Source organism: Epinephelus fuscoguttatus, linkage group LG3, assembly GCF_011397635.1.
Source record: "Epinephelus fuscoguttatus linkage group LG3, E.fuscoguttatus.final_Chr_v1".
Classification (NCBI taxonomy): domain Eukaryota; kingdom Metazoa; phylum Chordata; class Actinopteri; order Perciformes; family Serranidae; genus Epinephelus; species Epinephelus fuscoguttatus.
This window is the reverse complement of record NC_064754.1, coordinates 10,591,508-10,612,601: the sequence shown is the minus strand read 5'-3', so window position 1 is coordinate 10,612,601 and position 21,094 is coordinate 10,591,508. Positions and strand designations below refer to the sequence as shown.

The following is a 21,094-nucleotide window of genomic DNA, read 5'->3' as shown; positions in this document are numbered from 1 at the left end:
CCGACAGAAGCTCCTTAATATCTATAAAAAGTGGTCTTATATGAGCAGCTCCTTTCTTAAAATGGGGAAAATACCAGATTTACATCTCTTATGATAAATCATGCTGTATTTATTCAATATCTGAATGCTTAACTTTATATCTTATACTACTTTAAGTGTCTTTGGTGTGTATTACACATGTTAAAAATTCAAAAATGGCAATGAACTTTAAATCTTAAATAAAACGCATCATTGTCACAGCCTACGATACTCAGTACTTGAGAATATTCCTGTTAATATTTCTACTTATGTCATTTTGTTCTGGTAAATACAACATAAAACAATATAATAATGCTTCATTAATTACTAGGATATTGTCGTCACATCACTCACAGTAACTAAAGAGTCAGTGAAACGTCTTCAGTTGATACTAGGGTTCCAAAAAAGATTATATCAGTTATTTTGACAGATACTGCGATCGTGATGCAAGTTGTGATTTTAGTGTGGCATGATGATGATGATGTCATTTTTGCTTGGATCTCTCCAGAACAAGCATGGTCCTTTACCTCAATACCTCAATAACTGGTGATATTTCAGTTACATGTGCAGCCCTACTTGTTTAATTCAAAACCTGTCTGGGTCAGAGAAAGACCTCATGATCTTTTTTGGCCACTTCTTTTATTGTTTCTATGCAGTTTTGTAACAATAATAATGTGTAGTGTGAGGGGAACGTATCACTGCTGGTTCAGTTCAGTGTAGGACTAGATTATACAATCCCTTGATTCACACACTTGTGACTATGAGTGTGAGTAATAGTGCCGTCTGGGGGTCTGCGTGGGATCCAAGGGGTTAGATGGATAGAAAGGTTGGAAAAAGTGAAGATAGATAGAACAGAGCCAAAGAGAGACGTCTTTGTGGACTGAACTCTCCCCCCGCCAGACTGGGCCGTACACTCTACCTCCCCCTAGGTCATTTTGATGAGAGAAGGCAGAAGAAACTATCAGGAGAAAAACTTTACCTAACTTTAATCTTGCTATTCATACAGGTATAAACAGGGTTCCTGTGTTTCCCTAGAATTCTTAAAAGGCATTGAGTTCATTAATCTAAAAATAAGGCCTTAATTGGTATTAAAATGTCTTAAATCTAACTTGTCATAGGATGCAGAAACCCTGAATAGGGTTAGAATTAAATTCAGAATAACATGGTGTCGATCTGTGTCATGGTTTAATAAATTGTCCTTGTGTTTGTGGACATAAACAAACAAGCCAGTGAATGCTTCATCGCCCAGTGATTGCTCAGTCACCAGGTGTGTGTGTGTGCGTCAGAGTTCAAGGCTGGGTCACAAGCAGAATCTCAAGCATGAGGTTAATTGACGTTGAGTTTGGCCTTTTTAATGAAGTGACTCAGGGTGAAGGCTTATCTCAAGCGTCATGAGTTTTTTGTCACAGTAATTCTGTTAAGAAAAAGTTTCTTGTTGTTTAGTATATTTCTTTTAAACGTCAGTAAATATTGTTTGTGTTTTATGCGACAAGATTTCAAGCACATTAAAGTCTGTATTATCCACCATATCATGCAGAAAGGAGCAGCACAGAAGGCTGTGTGTTAGGGATTATTTGCCAGATCTTGATGACCTTGCTTTCTCTCCTGCAGGACCCGGTGCAGGAGTGGGGGGAGGAGGAGGAGGACGGGGCTGTGTTTGGCATCACTCTGCGCAGGGAGCCCGTCCTGCCAAGCTCGGACACGGCAGAGCTCCCTACATCCTTCAGCTTTGTCCAGTATCACACGGTGAAGGTGCGCAGGCTGAAGGCCGCCACACTGGAGCGCCTGGTCACCCACCTCCTGGACACTGAGCACCAGGAGCCCGATTTCCTCCGTGTCTTCCTTGCCACTTACAGGGCTTTCACCTCCACCAGCACCCTCATTGAGCTGCTGTTTCAGAGGTGAGGCACTGAGGAGGGCTGTTGTTGACTCGAGAGATATGTTAACAAAAACCATGAGGGCTCAATCAGCTGATCTGAAAGTCCACACATGAGGTCATTGTTGCAGTTCGGCTCATAAAGGGAGCTACGTAGTTTAATACCAAATATTTATCCTGATGGAGATGCTGATTTCTTGCAGAGAGATGACAAGATCAATATCACTCTCATGTCTGTTCATTCAATATGAAGCCAGCAGCTCTTTTGTGAGCTTGCGGCTGTTGGGGGGATTTTGTAGATGTATGTCACTTTGCTATTGCTACATTTACACCTAGCTTCTACACTACTCCAGTATTTAAAAACTTTGCTGACCCCGTTTTAGTTTGAAGCCTCCGGGGTTGCATTTTATTCTGGATAGGTGGAAACCAAGACTGTTGAAAATGATGTAGCAGATACATAAATTTCTAGATTGGGTCTTGTCAGTCAAAATGTTTCAAGCCAAAAATGTATACCTAGGCCCACATACATTTTAATGATTTCATCCTTCTTGTGCAGGGACTCTTTTCCCATGGCTATGGCTTCCTCTGGCAGTAGTTAATGTTCCCGATACCGCTCTGATATCTCACTGTATTTGCTTTGCAATGACTCCCATTCTGTTTTCTGCAAGCAGCGACCTCTGGGGCTGAAAAATGAGGCTAAAACTGCAGTTCATCTAATGGAAACTTGAGGCTGGCCCCAAGAGGGAGTCAGTCCCCATAGACCTCCATGTTAAAATGCCCTGCTTGACAGCAGACATAAACATGTTTCCAGCCTGATACAAAAAACAGTTTGGTCTCTATGGCTAATTTCCCCCTTCATGACAGCTGTATGTGGGGTGAATGTTTTTTAGAACGATCACATTTACATTTTATTAAGGATTAAAGTTATGCATAATTAAGGAAGGGTCTGCTTTGAGTGACAGGCTGTCTGTGAGGCATCACCGCAGTCTATGAGTCAGATCCACCCCTCACTCCTCCACAGCGCCAGCCTCTTGTCCAAATATGGTCACTTCTGGCTCCAAAAAACGAAGCTGCTGATGGCCGAAATGCCGAACTCAAGTCCACAAACCAATGGGTGCCGTCACTACAGCTACATCCATTATTTTTCTGCCTCTTTGACCGCCTCATACTCACATTTTGCAGTCACAGTTCCACCTCATTGTGGGTCCAAACAGAGACATCTCTGGTCTAAATTTTCGCCATCTCCGTAGTATTTCCTGCAACCAAGCGACCAACTAGAGAGTAGACAACCTGCTTCCTGTTTATATCGATGTACGCATGCCCAGTATGTGTGACTAGTCATGTGATCTGCATTTTCGTGTACAGAGATGGTTTTCATTTTAAAATGAAAATGTATTAGTGTGGTTGGGGCCTTAATCTGTTTCCAGACTTTGTGCTAAGCTAAGCTAACCTAACTGTCTGCAGGCTGTAGCCTCATATTAGAGAAATGTGAGTGGTGCTATCAATCCTCTCAGCCAACTTTTGGCAAAAAAGCCCTCAAATGTCAAAGTATTATTTTAAAGATAGTTGACATTAATAGTACCCACATTATGTGCTTTGAGAAATATATTTCAAAGTTCAAATCACATAAAACTTAGTCGTTATTATTATTATTATTATTATATCTGTTTTTGTTACTTAGAGTATCTGCTATTTTTACAAAGGTCATCACTGTATGCAGATGGTGTCGAATGTAGCCAGGTTTTACAACATGCCAGATGCACACATCAAATTTTCAGACATGACAGCTATTTAAAACCCTCTTCACATCAAGTCAGCTATTCACGAGTCAAACCTCTGTTGACGTTTGGTGAGTTTTTAATGACAGGTCTTATTGTCATGAACAAAACAATGCAGTCAGGATCTTTGTTCCATTCCAGTGTGGTCATGACTACACCCTCCACACCCAGCAGAGGCGCTGCTTCACCTGACTGAAGCTCTGTGACCTGAAACACTGAGATTTAATTTGACTGAGTAAGGAGTGTAACTAATAAATTTCATGGTTAGACACAGGAAGCCTCTTTGGTTTTTAATGCTGCACTAGAGGCAGTTTGTAGGAGTGAGTAGAAGTTTCTCAAAGTTTTTTGTCCATAATCTGATTTAAGACTCAAACAGTTGCAGATCCAGTTCATAGAGATTGACTGGTCTTTTGTCTCTCTCGGAGCTCACCTTTAAAGCTCACCTTTACTGCAAATGGCTGACTGTGTGAAACTGGTCATTAGCGCTGTTCAGTTGATATATTATTTGTCAAACAGTGGCCCTCATATCTGTGGTGCTGGTGCCAACCGGTTTCCTGTGAGCTTTATTCGAGGTCAGCCTCAGGTCGACCTGGGATGTGTGTTTTCCCTCCTGTTCCTTGTGGGATTTTTTTACAGGATGTAAGATGTGGTTACCTTGTAAACCACCTGCTCTGATACTTAATAGGTGCTGTATAAATTACAACTTATGTATCTTATGTTGTGATCAAACACAACTTTTACAATGTTCAAACTCTGACGGCTTGGGAAGAACGCAGTAAATTGCACCTGCTCCAGAAACTTTAATGACCGACAAAGGTTTCAGAGTCAGTGTGTAAATGTAAATGACATAATGTGAGATTATATTTATTTTAAACAAGCCACAGATCTTGGATAAAAACTATAGACTTGGTGTGGAAAGGCTTTACCTTTCCTTCAATTGATCTCTGAGGAAGGCGTCAGTCTGTTTACACTCATCGCTCTGTGAGGCCACAGTGTACCTGCAGGGATTCAGAGTGTTGCAGGACATTTCCACAGGCTGGACAGTCACAGAGGATCAACCCTTAAACATTTGTTGTTGACAGGATGTTTTCTGTCACGACTTGGCCGCCATGTTGTCCCTTCATGTGATGATTATCATTGAAATGCTCTCAACTGATAATTGTGTTTAACTTTTTCCACAGAGATGACTCAATCGCCAACCTGGACAAAACCGTCTGCCCACGCAGGTGAGTGTGCTCACTCCTCCAATTGCAAAAATCAGTTTGGATTCACCATCAGTCCAATTTAGTTTTGATAATACGATGTTATGGAGTGAAATCACACACTTAAATCTCTATCAAGAGTGAACCTGAACAAGTAAAAACTGACACTATATTTAAAATGTATTAATGTCCCCGATCATCCCCGCAGCACCTTACCCCCGGTGATCCGGCTATGGCTGGAGGAATACAGTGAAGACTTCCATGAGCCTCCTCAGTACCAGGCCCTCCGCTTGTTGTGTGTCCATCTGCGGCATCGCCTCTGCTTCAGACGCTTGGCTCAGATTGCTGAGACCCTCCTCAAGAAGCTCCAGGAACAAGGTACATAATTTAGCATGAAAGTAACTGAACTATGATCGTCTGCTGTAGCATCATGTTGACCTTGACTGAGCTGTGGATCACTTACAGGCAGTGAACTAGAGTTTTAGATAAATATAAAATCCTTTTTGCCTCCTGTTTTGTTCTTATGATTTGTTGTGTTTGACAGATTGCAGCCAGGCTGCGTCAGAGCACAGCAGTGAATCATTGCAACAGGAGCACAAAGATCAGGTGGATGGAAGAGACGTGTCCACAAAGGAGGAAGACACAAACAACTTCATGGACTTCCCTGAGAGAGAAGTAGCAGAGCAGCTGACCCGACTGGATGCTGTAGGTCTCATCAACAAACATCTCAAAGCTCATTTCTGTGTTAATGTGTGTCACTGATTCACACTGTCCCTCTCTCTGCCTCAGGAGCTGTTTGTCAAAGTAGAGCCCTTCCACTGCCTGGGCTGCGTCTGGTCCCAGCGTGACAAGAAGGAAAACAGACACCTGGCGCCATCCGTCCGTGCCACCATCTCCCAGTTCAACGCTGTCACCAACCGTGTCATCACCTCACTCCTCTGCCCGTTCTCTCCCAGCCCTTCCACTTCCTCTCCCATCTCATCACCCAACTCCCCCTCTACCTTCCTGTACCCCTCCACTGCCCCGAGCTCACCTCGCTGCACGCACACCAGCCCTGCACACAGGGCACGCATCATTGAGAGGTGGATCGCTATTGCTCAGGTCAGGGTCGAAGAAGATTTTAAAATTTTGTTTATCATCAAGGGACATAAATGTACATACCTTTGTCAAAATCTCATAACAAAACAGCATTTTCTTGTCTTTTCTCTACAGGAGTGCAGACAGTTGAAAAACTTCTCCTCTCTGAGGGCGATTCTATCGGCACTGCAGTCCAACGCTGTGTATCGCCTCAAGAAGACCTGGGCTGCTGTCAGCAGGTCAGCAATCCGTTACAAGACACTACACTGTTGTTTTACTCACTTATAAAACGCAGTTCTATGGAACAAAGTATTGACTTTAAGGACACAAAATGTTAACAAGGTTCGCACAGGGTCCTTGAAGTGCTTGAATTTTGATTGAAAAAACAAAACAAGTACTTGAATACCTTGGAAATAGCCCCCGTTTTAGTAGGGTGCTTAAAAAAATCCTTGAATTTCAAATGAACCACATTAATACTGACTTACATTTTGACCAAAGTTTTGCTTCCTAAGTCATTATAATCAAAATGGCTCAGCTTTTTCATTTTTAAATTCTGACGTGTCACCATCTCGACTCAGTTTGCTCTCCCTTCCCTTTTTTTTTGCTTTTGTGACATCCTGCCTGACATCATAGTCTATTTTTTCTTCGCTCCACTCTTGAGACCTCAGCAAAACCAGTAGGCCTATGTTGGCTTAGCAAAATTTTACATGAGTTACAGGTTTTGTTTTCGTTTCATAGCTCCAACAAGAACTGAAATTAAAACTTAAAGTCCAGCTGGCATGGGTTTATTTAAACAATGATTTATCCTTTCTTCATAATGTTCAGTCCATTTTGTAACAAATTGACTATTCTTTGTGAAATAAGGCAAGTGTGGGGGTCTCTCCCTCTTGTCTTGCACCATGTGCAGACCATCAGTCTCATGCCATTCAGATGTATTGTTGAGGATTTTATATAGTTATTGCTAAAATACTGTGATAACTAACCCATATAAATGAAAAAATAGTGCTTGAAAGTCCTTGAATTCATTTTGTAACGTACAGTGCCTTCCAAAAGTATTGGAACAGTGAGGCCAATTCCTTTATTTTTGTTGTAGACTGAAAATATTTGGGTTTGACATCAAAAGATGAATACGGGACAAGAGATCAACATTTCAGCTTTTATTTCCAGGTATTTACATCTGGATCTGATACACAACTTAGAAGATAGCACCTTTTGTTTGAACCCACCCATTTTTCATGAGAGCAAAAGTATTGGAACATGTCACTGACAGGTGTGTTTTGTTGCCCAGGTGTCTCCCAATTACATTGACTATTCAAACAATAAATAGCACTGAATGTCTGAGCTCAGTTTCAGATTGGGTACGATAGATTTTGCCTGTGCAGACTGCATTTAGAGGTGGAACCAACATGAAAACCAGAGAGCTGTCTATGGGTGAAAAAGAAGCAATTGTGAATCTGAGAGAAGATGGACAATCAATCAGAGCCATTGCACAAACATTGGCCATAGCCAGTACAACCATTTGGAATGTCCTGAAGAAGAAAGAAACCACTGGTGTACTAAGCAACAGACGTCGAACAGGTAGACCAAGGAAAACATCAGCAGTTGATGACAGAAACATTGTGAGAGCTGTAAAGAAAGACCCTAAAACAACTGTTAGTGACATCAGTAACAACCTCCAGAGGGCAGGAGTGAAGGTATCACAATCTACTGTTCGCAGAAGACTTCATGAACAAAAGTACAGAGGCTACACCAGAAGATGCAAACCACTCATTAGCAAGAAGAATAGGAAGGCCAGGCTGGAATTTTCCAAAAGGTACAGAGATGAGCCTCAAAAATTCTGGGAAAAAGTTTTATGGACTGATGAGACAAAGATTAACTTTTTCCAAAGTGACGGAAAGGCAAAAGTTTGGAGAAAGAAAGGATCTGCTCATGATCCCAAACATACAAGCTCATCTGTGAAACACAGTGGAGGTAATGTCATGGCTTGGGCTTGCATGGCTTCTTCTGGGCTCTTTCATCTTCACTGATGATGTAACACATGATGGCAGCAGCAAAATGAACTCAGAAGTCTACAGAAACATTGTGTCTGCTAATTTAAAGAAAGATGCAACCAAACTGATTGGGAGATCCTTCATCATGCAGCAAGATAACAACCCAAAACACAGTGCCAAAACAACAAAGGAGTTCATCAGGGGCAAGAAGTGGAAGGTTTTAGACTGGCCAAGTCAGTCTCCAGACTTAAACCCAATAGAGCTTGCATTTTACCTGCTAAAGAGGAGACTGAAGGGAGTAACCCCCCAAAACAAACAACAACTGAAAGAGGCTGCGGTGAAAGCCTGGAAAAGCATCACAAGAAAAGAATGCAAAAGTTTGGTGATGTCAGTGGGTCACAGGCTTGATGCAATTATTGAAAGCAAAGGATTTGCAACTAAATATTAAGTCTCATTCACTTTAATCTATTTTAAGTTTATATGTTCCAATACTTTTGCTCACCTAAAAATGTTGTGTTCCATTACAAATAATGCTATCTTCTAAGTTGTGTATCAGATCCAGATGTAAATACCTGGAAATAAAAGCTGAAATGTTGATCTCTTGTCTCATATTCATCTTTTGATGTCAAACCCAAATGTTTTCAGTCTACAACAAAAGTAAACGAATTGGACTCACTGTTCCAATACTTTTGGAGGGCACTGTATGTATGAGCCCTGTGTGTAGTTCTGCAGCAGGTGAAGGTTGGGTGAGAATGAATGAAGATAGAAAATCAGTTCCACAATGGATTTACCTGAATCATTTTTCCTTTTTGAGCATGCAGCCTGGTTGAGGCTGCAGAAAAAAACACTGTCTTAACAGTTTTAATTTGCGTGTTTTCAGGGAAAGCATGGCCTCCTTTAACCACTTGTGTGAGACTTTCCCCGATGAGAACTGTGTACTGACCAGCAGAGAGATCCTGATGGAGGTAACTACATGTGTTCTTGACATAAACCATGTAAAATAGAATGAGAGAGAATCAAAGTAGCAGGACAGTCAGAGCAGCTGCCATTTTGTAAGTGTATCATTGCCATTGCAACTGTTGTAGTGATCTAACTTTCTTGTAAACATACCGACTTGCGACAAGTCTCACAGTTATAGATGTGAGGTTTTGCAGGAAAAATAAAATGAGCAGTGGAGTAGAACATTTTCAAATAGGCAATCTGTTACCTTTTAAAACATTACCCTATTTACCTGTTGTTTTTTTTTTGTTGCCATTAATTACATATTTGTTGAAGGGTGATGTAAAGTTACTGTAGCTGCCTCCAAAGAACAAGCAACAGCTGCTGCTCAGCGGACAGCTGAGACGCAGAGAGAGACCACAGGGATAAACAGCATGTAGTGCCAGCATATTTTCACATACAACACTGTGAATTAAGGGTTTATTTAGACCAAACCAGAGCTGGTGGTTGTTGGAAAGCTCGACTAACTAACTAGACAACTAACTAAGACAATTTTGGTGAGTCTTATATTGCTTCTGTTGAGCTTGAATGAAGTGTGTTATATGAGTTACCAAGGCAGTTGAGCTAAAGCTGGTCTTAGTTCGATGAAAGACAGAAACTTGAATTGATGTATGGTTGTGTTTTTCTGTTTAATAAGGAAATTATGTAAGGGCGTAGGCCAAAATGGAGATCTCAACTAAGTGTGTGACACACTTTACAGTCCCACTGACGTGTGTTGCCACCAACACAACTAACAACAATCGCCATTTTCTTTTGCATCAGTCAAATAACTGTGCCAAACAGATCAGTGACCTTGTTATTCATTCTATTTCTATGATATAAACTACATGGGAAACAATGGGCTCTGATGGCTCTGCCTGATTAATGAGGAAAAGATCCATGAACTTTTAAGTGTGCCAGCTCTTTCCAGAGGTGTGATGGGCGGTGGTTGTTTTCCTGATTGAGCTGGGTTAAATTTCACTGGCGTGTTTACCCTGAGTACAAAATGCAAACTATCAAATACACAGCAGTAAGAAAATAACACGTAGCTTGTGTAGCTTGTACTATGAGGCCTGGTTTTCCTGTTTTACAGGGCTCTTAGGGCTCTCTTGATCAACAGAAAAATAATTGGCAACTATTTTGACAAATGAATTCAGCATTTTGGTCATTTAATCAATGAAAAAATCATCAACCATTCTCTGATTGCAGCTTCGCCAAAGAGAGCATTTGCTTCTTTTCTGTTTTATATCTTTTTGGAAATGGCTTTCTTTGGGTTTCAGAGTGTTGATGAGACAAAATAAGATGTTTGAAGTAGATTTTTGAGACTGACATAGTAATGATAATTTTGATTTAAGTGTCTAGATATCCCATGAAGGCAAGTTACCCTATTAATGATAGTTCGTAAAACGTCCTATCGGCCAAACTGTTAAATTGATAGACTACTACTTTTAAGATGTCACCCTGGACATTTTTCATTATTTTCAGGTATTATATTGTGTTGAAATTCACCGATTAATCGAAGAATGAATAGTAATAACAGTAAGTGTTAGTTGCAATCAAAGTGTGTTATGAATGAATGCCTTTATTGTTATGCATGTTCACATACAACGAAATACAACACACACTCACATACCCACACATTAAAATAGGCTAAAACATGATGATAAATAAGCTGCCATGAAAAGGACAAGATAAAGTGCATATGCAGTTATTGTCCTATCTGCCCCTAGTAGTACAATGTAAAATTGTTGAGGTGGTGGAGGATGGATGGGGATTTGGGGGATTGTGATAAGGTATTGTGAAAGGTGTCAAACACACATGTCAACCTGTGAATCCACTTACTGAACGTATTGTCTACAAATGGCCTCTAATCATTGGTTAATTAGTAAACTGAGCGTTGAGTCTCCAGTTCACCTGCCGCCCTGTGTCCTTTGTTCCCTGTGAAAAACAATCGGTATCATTGTGTATTTAGTCGCCTTATCAGCAGCCCAGTCTCTATAGAATAATGAACAAGTCGTCGTTTGCAGCCAACACAAATAAAACACAAATAAAAGTGGGTAAATGGGCACGAACTAATGCTAACTGCAGAGACACCCTCCCACATCCAACAACACCCTGTCAACAGGCGTTCAACCCTGAAGAGAACAATTATATAACGAATCTGCTCTGTTGTCACCTCACACCCAGCACCCTCACAGCAACACCCTGAGTTAAAGTCGCTGTGTGTGTTAACAAACATGTTGTCTGTGCTCTGCAGGACGGGACTCCCCCAGATGGCAGCGCCACCCCCGGCTCAGTGTCCAAACACATTGTAAGAAAACAGTCATCACTTTGTTTGGAAATAACCCAACAGTCAGGTTTGACCACCAAAATAGCACAAATGTGTCAGCGATGCTTCCAGCCACTTAAAATAAAAGGCAGAGGTCTGTTTTTATCTGCCTGGATCATCAGTTCTACTTTCTTTAGAAGTCACAAGTTCTCAATCTGATATAATTTGTTCGAATAGACACCAGATTTCCAGTTTCCTCTTCTTTTATCTCTTAATTTGATGGAAAAAGTTTCCACAGTTACAGCTGTAATGATTGATAGCTTTCCACCTTACGTAGGTTAGGGGTGTAAAAGCTGACGTGTGTGCAGTTTCTCACAGTGTACCAGTTTACTCAGTTGAGGCAGGGCTGCGTGTAACATGTTTTATACCACCATATTCACTCTGTTCAAATAGTGATGGTCTGTGTACATTTCTACCTCAGTTACAGCTGATTGTTTTATTTTAGTTTACATAACATATAGTGACCTCTATAGTTTGTCCTCTTGTGTTCAAGATTCTTACTCCGTTCTTACTTTAAAATAATTTTGTAGCAGAGCAACATTTAGAAGTTGAATGACATATTTTCAGCTTTTTGCAAATATCACCCATTCTTGAGAACTGGGACAAATAGTGTCCTACCAAGAAAAAATCCTCTCAAAATTATGATATCAACACACTAATTCAATTTCTGGGGTGAAACAGGGTTTATATATATGAAATAAATATGATTCTTAAGATATTTTGATCTGCTTTCATTTTTATAACTTCCAAACTTGAGTTGTGCCAGAAAACACCCTCATTCCAGACAAAAATTCACAACTGGAAACAATTACAAAATGTATTTGAAGTCTTAAAAATCTAGAACTAACAGTGCATACTGATAACATCGGTGTAAAAATGTACTGTTACAATCATCTTTGTTATAAAATATATTCTTTATGAAAGTGTTGCCCCTTATAAGATGTGTCCCAAATTTTTGTCAGCTCTGTCAGATCTCTAAAAAAACATAATTTAACCAGGCATTAAAGGGTTGAGCTATATCCTAAGGACTCCTGTCTCACTTCTTGGTTTCCAAAAAGGTGGAAATGCTGCTCAAGTGCTGTTAAGCTTTCTATTTATTGACAAATTCATTAAATAATATTGCTATCAGGTGTGTCTAAACCATAACATGTCAACTCTGTAGGCCCCCTAAATCAAAACTAAATAAGAATTATGATTCAAAAACTAGTATTTGATTAGCATTAAGAGAACTCTTAAAAAAATGAACAAAATAAAATGGCTGCTCACGACAACATAACTTTATGTCAGCTCTATATGATATGATCTTTAAGGTAATAAATCACTGGGAGGTCGGCCCATTACAAGATTAAATAGTTAAGACTTAAAGTTTTTAGAATATATTTTCCAGGCTTAACTGAAGAGTAAAAATAGAAACAAAATAAGGTTTTGTCCCACTTCTTAAGAATGCCTGACATATTTAATTAGATATTTGCAAGGAATTAATATTAGATTAATTCTCTATTGTCACAGTGATCACCTAAATGTAAAACTGTCACTTGATTTGTGTCCTCAGAGCATCAGCAGCGGCATTGTGCCATACCTCGGCACTTACCTGACCGTCCTCACCATGTTGGACACGGCACTGACTGACACTGTGGAGGTGAGAACACATCAAACCCATCTGCTGTTTTAGTTTGCTCTGTTTATGGTATTTTTTAAAAGGTGCCATATTTGTAACACTAGCTGTTGTTTGTTTTTTTCACAGGGTGGACTCATCAACTTTGAGAAGCGCAGACGGGTAGGTGTCGCCCCCTGGTGGTGTTTTACATGAATGACTGATTGTTCCCTGTTTTACAACCCTGATTCCAAAAAGCTGGTATGCTGTGTAAAATATGAATAAAAACAGAAGGCAACGATGTGCAAATTCTTTTCAACATACAGTGGAGGAAAAAAGTATTCAACTAGTCAGATATCTTTTTTCTAAACATATTTCCAGTGCAGCATTCTTACCAAATATAGACCAGACATTGGCTCAAAACGACACTGACCAGGAAATCTCAACATTTTAATCCATAAAAATTACGTACGTGCAATATATAGAGGCTTTCGTTTGCAATGCCAGCTTCAAGACATTTTGTGTTTGAGGAAACTTATTTCTCAAAGTGTAAGGATGGGATTTTGGCCCATTCTTCGGCGCAGACTGTCTTTAAATAGGATTTTCAGGAGGCCAGCTTGTGAATCTTGAGAAAAAAATGTCACGTTCAAAACTTCAACAATTAGTGTTCTCGGTTCCCACATGCTTACTGAGTGTTGTTTAAAAGAAAAGGTGATATCACACAGTGGTAAACATGCAGCTGTCCCAACCTCTTTTGGAACGTGTTGCAGGCATTAAACTCAGAATTAGTGTATAGGTCATGCTCTACCATATTCTTTTCTGTTCTATAATTTAATCTGCATTTCTTTTTATTTCTTCCTCTTATAGGAGTTTGAGATTCTCTCTCAGATCCGGCAGCTCCAGGCTTCCTGCTCCCACTACAGCCTCCCAGTAAACCCTCACATCACTGCCTGGCTGCAGGCACACACACTGCTCACAGACCAGGAGAGGTGAGACACACACTAACACCATTTCAACACATATCAGGTTGACTGGAAGCCTTTTGCATAAGTTCTTAATTTTACTTTCTCTCCTGAAGCTATGAGCTGTCTCGTGAGCTGGAGCCTCCAGTTGACCCCTGTCCCAGTTCTCCCAACTCATGGAGCAGTCGTCTGCTCACCAAGAAACTTGCCTCGTAAGTCTGGAAAACCACCTCTGGCCTCTAACATATAACCGCAGCTGCCCTCGAATGACATCGACTGCTGTGATATAAAACCTCAGCCCGATGTGTGTAGGATGTGTCTGAACCAGAAGACTTAAGATTTGTTGTGTTAATGGTAGAAAAAAAGTAGATATTTAAATTTTTCCCTCTTAACAGTTTTATGTATTGAAATTTTCGGGGCATGTATGAATCAGTTTCAATGCCCACAATGGACAAATAAATATAAATAGGTAAATAACTACCTCTGTACATATGGAGTGATAAAGTGATAGTAATAGTGATCATAAAAGTAGATAACTGTAAGTAAAAAGACTTCATAAAAAAGAATAAATAAAAATAAAATTAAATAAAAATAAAATAATAAGTTAAACATTATTTAATTAAGAAATAAAAATTAGAAAAATAAAGATGATTGAATTAGATGGTAATAAGGATGCAAAAAATCCAAGTAAAAATGTATTAATAGAAAAATAAAAATAAAGATAAATAAAATAGAAAGGTAATGTCAGTGATGCAAAAAAGTAAAAATGAATAAGTAAAACATAATCAATAAAACAAAGAGATGATTAAATGAGAGACATTAACAGTGATAAAAAAATTAAAATGAGAAATAAAAATAACGACAAGTGAATAAAATATGCAAAAAAAATTTAAGTAAAAATAAATTAATAAAGAAGTTATCATTAAAAAAAAATAAAGATAATTAGATAAAACCTAGAGATGGTTACAGTGATACAAAAAATATAAGTAAAAAAGAATTATTTAATTTTAAAAAAAAAAGAATTAATTACCAGTAATATCATACTTTATTCTTGCCGGACTAAAAGTTGCTTTATTGGGAAAAGGTACATAACTAAACTGTGTTTGTGTGTGCAGGTTGCGAACAGCCAGTGAAAGCTCCCTGAGGAAGACACATGCCGACCAGATCAGTGTTTCGTCTTCTGGCTCCAGCAGCTCAGAGATGGAGGAGCTCTCTGCCCCTCAGCATTCCCCACATAGACTCAAACTCAAGGTGAGCACCGACCGCCTCAGCAGGGTCATCGTTTAAAACCAAAAAACGACGAAAGAAAGTTGCACAGGCACTTGTTTGATTTTAAAAAGTAGGGAAAATAAAACTGGGGCGTAATATTCATATTTTCTCCTCCTCTCCTCTCCTCTCCTCTCCTCTCCTCTCCTCCCTCAGTCTCTCTCAGGCTCTCTCCACAATGTTGCCCAGGATTTCTCCTCCAGCTCCATGTCCTCCTCCTCTCCCAGTCTGTCCACCTCCTCCTCACACCCAGACCTGAGCTCTCCTTCTCTGGTTATGAGTCCCGAGCAGTCATCGTCCAGCTGCTCTCCTCAGGCTGTGCTGCCTGTGTACAACAAACAGGTTGCTGACTCATGTATCATCAGGGTCAGCGTGGAGTCTGTCAGCAATGGAAACGTCTACAAGAGCATACTGGTGAGAGAAGTGGTTGTGTAATCGTGTGTTTCTGAGGTCGGCCAGCTTGGTTTCGGTTGACTTAACACTTTCTTCGAGAGGGAATTAGAAATAAAGACCAAAAAGAAACCAGAAGAGGAAGCTGGTGGTGTTGCTTAATCATTTGTGTCAGCTTTATTACGTGGAGAGACAGCTGACAGGTTTCATCTAGAAGTATTTGTGCAAGATCAAAGGTTTAGGAATTTTTCTATGGCTTTTTCAAACAAGCTGCAGACAGGAATTTATGAATAAACCTTTAAATACATTAATTAGGCTGAAACTAACAATTATTTCCATTGTACATGTTTTTTAATCAATTTATATTTTTCAGAATATAAAATAAATCAATAAATGTCTTAAAATCTAAAATAATGACTGATGTTCAGTGTAAGTAACCAGAAGTGATTCACAAGTCCTTACATTTCTGATAGATAAATGATTTAAACAGTATGTTGCAGTGTTTTTACTGTGTCAAAAGAGTCCCTGGTAATTCTGAAAATACAGTCAATCTATGAAAAGCAGGACTACCTAAAAAGGCTTTCAAATGAGGGTGACTATCTATTGTTTGGGTATTCTGAATAAGAGTTTTGTTTGTAGTTTGACATCTGGCGTCTGTCTCATCTCCAGCTGACCAGTCAGGACCACACACCTCAGGTGATTCAGAGAGCTCTGGAGAAACACAACATGGAGGACATCAGCTGCCACAACTTTAACCTCTGCCAGATGCTCAACAATGGAAAAGGTGAATATCTTGTCCTCTGGCAGTCTAATGTTTTTTTTAACCCTGTCCAAACAGGATGAACTCTCCACTAAGCCTCTCTTTTAGTCAGTTACTTCTGATAAAAGACAAAACACAAGCAGAACCAACATTGACATAGTATTTAAAGCTGATTATGTGCTGAAATACAAAGATGCCAGTCAAACAGCATCAGACCGAAAACTTACTAGAACTAATAGACAGGAGACATTCCTCTGTTTTCTGCTACACTAAAGAGAAAAATCGACCTAGATCAGTTTTTTGAAAACGTCTAAATGTAGTACGATATTTAATCTGGTACAGTGCTTGACCGATATAAGTTTTTCAATGGCCGATATATAAAGCACAAAAGTGGGGATCTTAAATTAATATTTATTTGACACTATAATTGTCTGCATTGTCTCTGTTTCCTATGATGTCTGCCGTGCACTTATTTTAACTTAAAAAAATGTATAAACTGAATCATTGTCTACAGCAGTGGTTCCCAACTGGTCCAGCCACGGGTCCAGATTTCTCCTTAGTCATTAGTTTGAGGTCCACACAGTTTAATACGTTAAGCGTCATACTTTCGTTTGGCCATGTTGTTGAGCTAGTTTGCTGTCTTTGTCAAGTAGCTGTCCGTCAGCCACTCACCCTACAGCAGGAAACAGCACTTAAGAATGAAAGCTTTGTGCTGGAAATTCACTTACTTCAAAATAAAGTATGTTTACGTTTGAGAGTCACGTTGTAGTCCATTCAGAATGGATCCGCAACCCACTTTTGGACTGTGACCCATCACTTGGGAACCACTTATCTACAGTTTATCAAAATTAAACTTGATTTAAAAAGAAAAACAACACTCAGGGCACACGTTCACTGTTTTGTTCTTGTAGTGCCATTGCTTTGACAATAATCTTGTTTACTAGTAGGCTGTAACTTGCAGGATAGTTTTGTGAAAAATTTCAAAACATTTTGTTGACATGTGGACAACCCTAAAAGGCTTTGCAGTTACTCTTGCCTACTGTAGATTCAGCTTCAACTTTATTTTGTCCCTCAAGGGCAATTAATTGTACAGAAAGTAAAAACACACACAAAAAGGCACGAGTGAACAAATAGAAATATTAAAACTCAATTGACTGTTGCAAATAATGGGCAAGGTCATGAGTGGGAGTTACACCTGGAAAATTCAAGCTGAACACTGTTTTAATACAACAAGTGAATTGTGCTGCAAGCCAGTCACACTGTGGCAAGTGCAAATTAAACTCCCAAGCTGGAAAACCTGCCTGTGGATTATGGTTACAGTCTTCTCTTAGGTTACGTGCATTGGCACATTTCCTACTGTTTTACCGCGCCCACTGACTGTCTGTCTGTAGAATGGCAAATAATTGGGCGCCAGTTTTGTTCCACAGCAGCCACACTGACGATTCTGCATCGGCATCAGCCAAAGCCATCATTATCTTAAAATGGCATTAACTGGCCTGGTTAAATGGCTGCTGGCTGACCGTTTCATCAGTCGACCTCTAATCTAGTAGCAGAAGAAGTTTTGGCGTTTTGGCCTCTGTAACAGAAACAGTAAATGTCAGGAAATTCATCGTAGAGGAAGCAAAAATCAGATCCTTCACTTACAATGCCTTTAATAAGCTATAATGCAAATCAGCTGCTCAGACATGAAGGAAGATAACTCAAGTTTTGTCTGTTACTATATTTACATTACCTTCAATGATGCTTTCAATTTCTCTAAATGGATTTGAAATGCCAGCATCTCTGAAAATTACCCTCCGTATTATTCTGAGAAAGATCTGTAATCACTGACTGAGATAGAGGCAGATAAAGCAGGCTAATGGAAAATAAATTGCAACACTTCATCACCCCATTCCTCTTTCTGCCTCAGAGCTCCAGATCCCCAACAAAGCAAACGTGTTTTATGCCATGTGCACCTCCTCCAACTATGACTTTGTGCTGCGTCAGCGCTGGAGGAGCCACAGGAGACATCTGGGCTCCCCTTCCAGTCCTGGAGTCCAACCTAAGAACTGCCACGCCAAGTGAAAAGCATCTGTCTGGGCTGACCGTTAGGAGTCCATGTTAAAGATGGAGGAGCTGCTCATCTGCAAACAGCAGCCCAACAACACCTCTGTGGCTGTTTGTTGAGGTTGAGGTTGTGACTGTGCTGCAGATATGAGTGACTCTGAAATAGAGACTCTGGAGCAACTGAATTTCGACTGAAAAATAATCTTGAGGAGTTCTCATTACTTGTAACGGGAGCAACACAGCAATGTGTTTTACTTATTCTGTTTAAAGAGTGATACAAGAAGAGAGAAATGTTCAAGCACACTGAAGACAGACTCAAAGAAGAAACTGACCAAGACATTAGGATTTTGTTTGTTCATCTTAAACATCAGCATCTTTGGATAATGGACCACAATTCATATGGGACCTTTTTGCTGAGATATACTCATATTATTGTGAACAAATACACATTACACCATGGATTATAAAGTGGACACTGCTTCAGGTTTCACTGCAGCTGAACACAAACATCAGGATCAGCTGGTCTGAGAAAACGGTCATGTGTCGTGATTCTACAGGAGACAACATGGCAGCAGAAATAAGCTGACAGACCCGGCTGCAGTTTCTTGTCTGGGACTTGTACAGCAGACGTGGGACGTGCGGCTGAATGAGTAACTGACTCTTTTAACTGCGCAAACCAGAGTGACTAAGTTGAGATGCTTACTGTAAGATGATGAGTAAGCATCTCGGTCATGCTAAGGACAATGGAAGAACAACTAGACTCCCTCTGACATGGTGTTTGAAACACAGTTTGGAGAGTCAGTAATAAGTATTCAGTCGACTTGTAGTTTAAATGTTTTATTGTAACTTAATATAATTTTATCAACTTAAATTATTTAATGCATTTCAGTATTCAGCTTTTAGAGCAAAAGTGGCATGAGGAAGATGTGTTTGTTTTGTGTGTTCCCTCTTCAATTTTCAGTGCTAAACTGTTTTCAGACATAAGTGTACTTAAACGAATACTTCACCCCCAAAATGATCATTTGTGTGACAGTAACTCACCCTGTGTGATGCTGAAGTTGTGAAGAAAACCATGTTTTGCTCACATGGCTTTACGGTGAATGGAGAATCCAAAAAAGGTCAAAGTAAATGGGTGCCGCATTTAACAGTATCAAAACATCTGTTTACAAACTCCTACGCAACTCGTGCTGTATAATCCAAGCCCCATTTATCTAGACGTTTGTTCAATACTTCCCAGACACATACTTTTTGGTAAAATCTTACTATTTAAAACTGCTCCGGCACACTATTCGTAAGAGGAGGTGTTTTATATTGTAACATTTTAGCCAAAAAGCATGTGCATGGGAAGAACTGAGCATTCAGCTGGATAAATGAGACTGGGATAATACTGCACGAGTTGTGTGGGTGTATGTTAATAGATGTTTTGTGGTGAAATGTAGACCCTGATTACTTTAATTCATGAAAAATATTCGCCTTTTTTGGATCCTCTGTTCACCGTGACAGCGTGTGGAAAGAAAAACATTTTCAAGATGACACACAGTGAGAGATACAAATGGTCGTTTTCCAGGCGAAGTATTCCTTCAGTTCTTTGGTATCCCATAAGCTCAAAAGCTGACTTTTTACGGTCTGCTGTAATTTAACAGAGACGTTCCATGTTGAGCATGATGTGTACACACTCAGTGGTCTGACCTGGACTGTGGCATTTATGCTCAAAGAGGAGTTGAATATCTGACATAGAAATATCTCTGGTATGTTTTCCTCAGTGAAGATAAAGGCTGTAATTCAGGGTGATAAAAGAACAGTAGGCATCTACGACAAGTGGCATGTGAGGCTGTGAATGAATCTGAAGAACGGTTCCTGTAAGTGACAATGAAGTGTCTCAGTACGTGATTTTATTTTGACGTGTAAGATCGTCTCAGCGTTGTGAAATCCTCCCCAAAATTCTTAAGGCAGCTTTTAAAACTGGTTTAAAGGTGAAGTCAAATTTTAGTTCACGTTTATGTTTAAAATGAACAAAAAGAAAAAACACTGGTGAAGTGTCTCCTCAGTTTTGGGCAGGATTTTACATCTCTGAGTGCAGCTTTAATGCTGCGGTGCTTTGTAATAGGTCAGGTAAAAGGTTGGTAACAAAGGTCTGGCAGCTGCAATACTAAATATGAAGGAGGACTTCAACTGTGTCTGTCTATATGTCCTGTCTGTCTGTATTATCAGGAGGCTTTTGTGTTGTTTCCGTCCTCCTTTAAGTTTGAAATGGAAGTGAAGTCATCAACGTTACTGTATGTCTTTGTTCTAATACAATAGATTCTTTATTTTTAGAGTTTAATCTAAGCACTTTCTTTATGATTAGTATTAAGTGTCCATTAATAAAGCTAATTTCTATTTATCATATATTTTGTTTTTGTTTATTGTATTGCTTTTGATTGAGGAATTTCTTGAGTCCAGAAATGTATGATTCTTATTTGAGATTTCGATGTCAACTCTGGCTTTGTTAGTCAGATACAGACTTGAAATAACTGAAACTGCAACTGGATAAACATGATGCTTGTAGCGGACCACCAGATGGCGCCAAACAAAAATGCTTTGACTGCTCCGTCTCGCTTTGCTCGCCCCGCTCTAAGTCAAACAACTGGTTTATCCTTCTGTCAAACATCCGGCCCTTTGAGGAGTGACCTACATTTTGGGCAACGAGTTCAGATAAAATCTCTGAGTGGAAACACTGTTGTCTCAGCAGTTAAAGACATCAGCTCGAGATGAAAATCAAAAAGATCAAATGCGACTCATTTCGACTGAAGAGCTGCAGAAATGCTGCTAGAAGCGAGTGAGGAGA

General features: G+C 39.7%; 1 protein-coding gene across 3 annotated transcripts in view; it reads left to right on the top strand.

The window, feature by feature from the left end:
• The window catches only part of LOC125886006 (ral guanine nucleotide dissociation stimulator-like 1), a 29,176-nt gene extending 8,519 nt beyond the window's left edge, over window positions 1-20,657 (top strand). For all 3 annotated transcript variants that reach the window (XM_049571902.1, XM_049571901.1, XM_049571904.1), the window contains 16 exons: window positions 1,630-1,919; window positions 4,854-4,898; window positions 5,083-5,252; window positions 5,419-5,579; window positions 5,664-5,975; window positions 6,087-6,190; window positions 8,823-8,907; window positions 11,178-11,231; window positions 12,802-12,888; window positions 12,994-13,026; window positions 13,711-13,832; window positions 13,922-14,017; window positions 14,921-15,056; window positions 15,228-15,485; window positions 16,131-16,245; window positions 18,131-20,657. In XM_049571902.1, coding sequence (XP_049427859.1) covers window positions 1,630-1,919; window positions 4,854-4,898; window positions 5,083-5,252; window positions 5,419-5,579; window positions 5,664-5,975; window positions 6,087-6,190; window positions 8,823-8,907; window positions 11,178-11,231; window positions 12,802-12,888; window positions 12,994-13,026; window positions 13,711-13,832; window positions 13,922-14,017; window positions 14,921-15,056; window positions 15,228-15,485; window positions 16,131-16,245; window positions 18,131-18,285 — 2,223 coding nt within the window. In that variant the 3' untranslated portion in view covers window positions 18,286-20,657. The remainder of the gene's footprint in view (window positions 1-1,629; window positions 1,920-4,853; window positions 4,899-5,082; window positions 5,253-5,418; window positions 5,580-5,663; window positions 5,976-6,086; window positions 6,191-8,822; window positions 8,908-11,177; window positions 11,232-12,801; window positions 12,889-12,993; window positions 13,027-13,710; window positions 13,833-13,921; window positions 14,018-14,920; window positions 15,057-15,227; window positions 15,486-16,130; window positions 16,246-18,130) is intronic.
• Window positions 20,658-21,094: the final 437 nt, after the last annotated feature.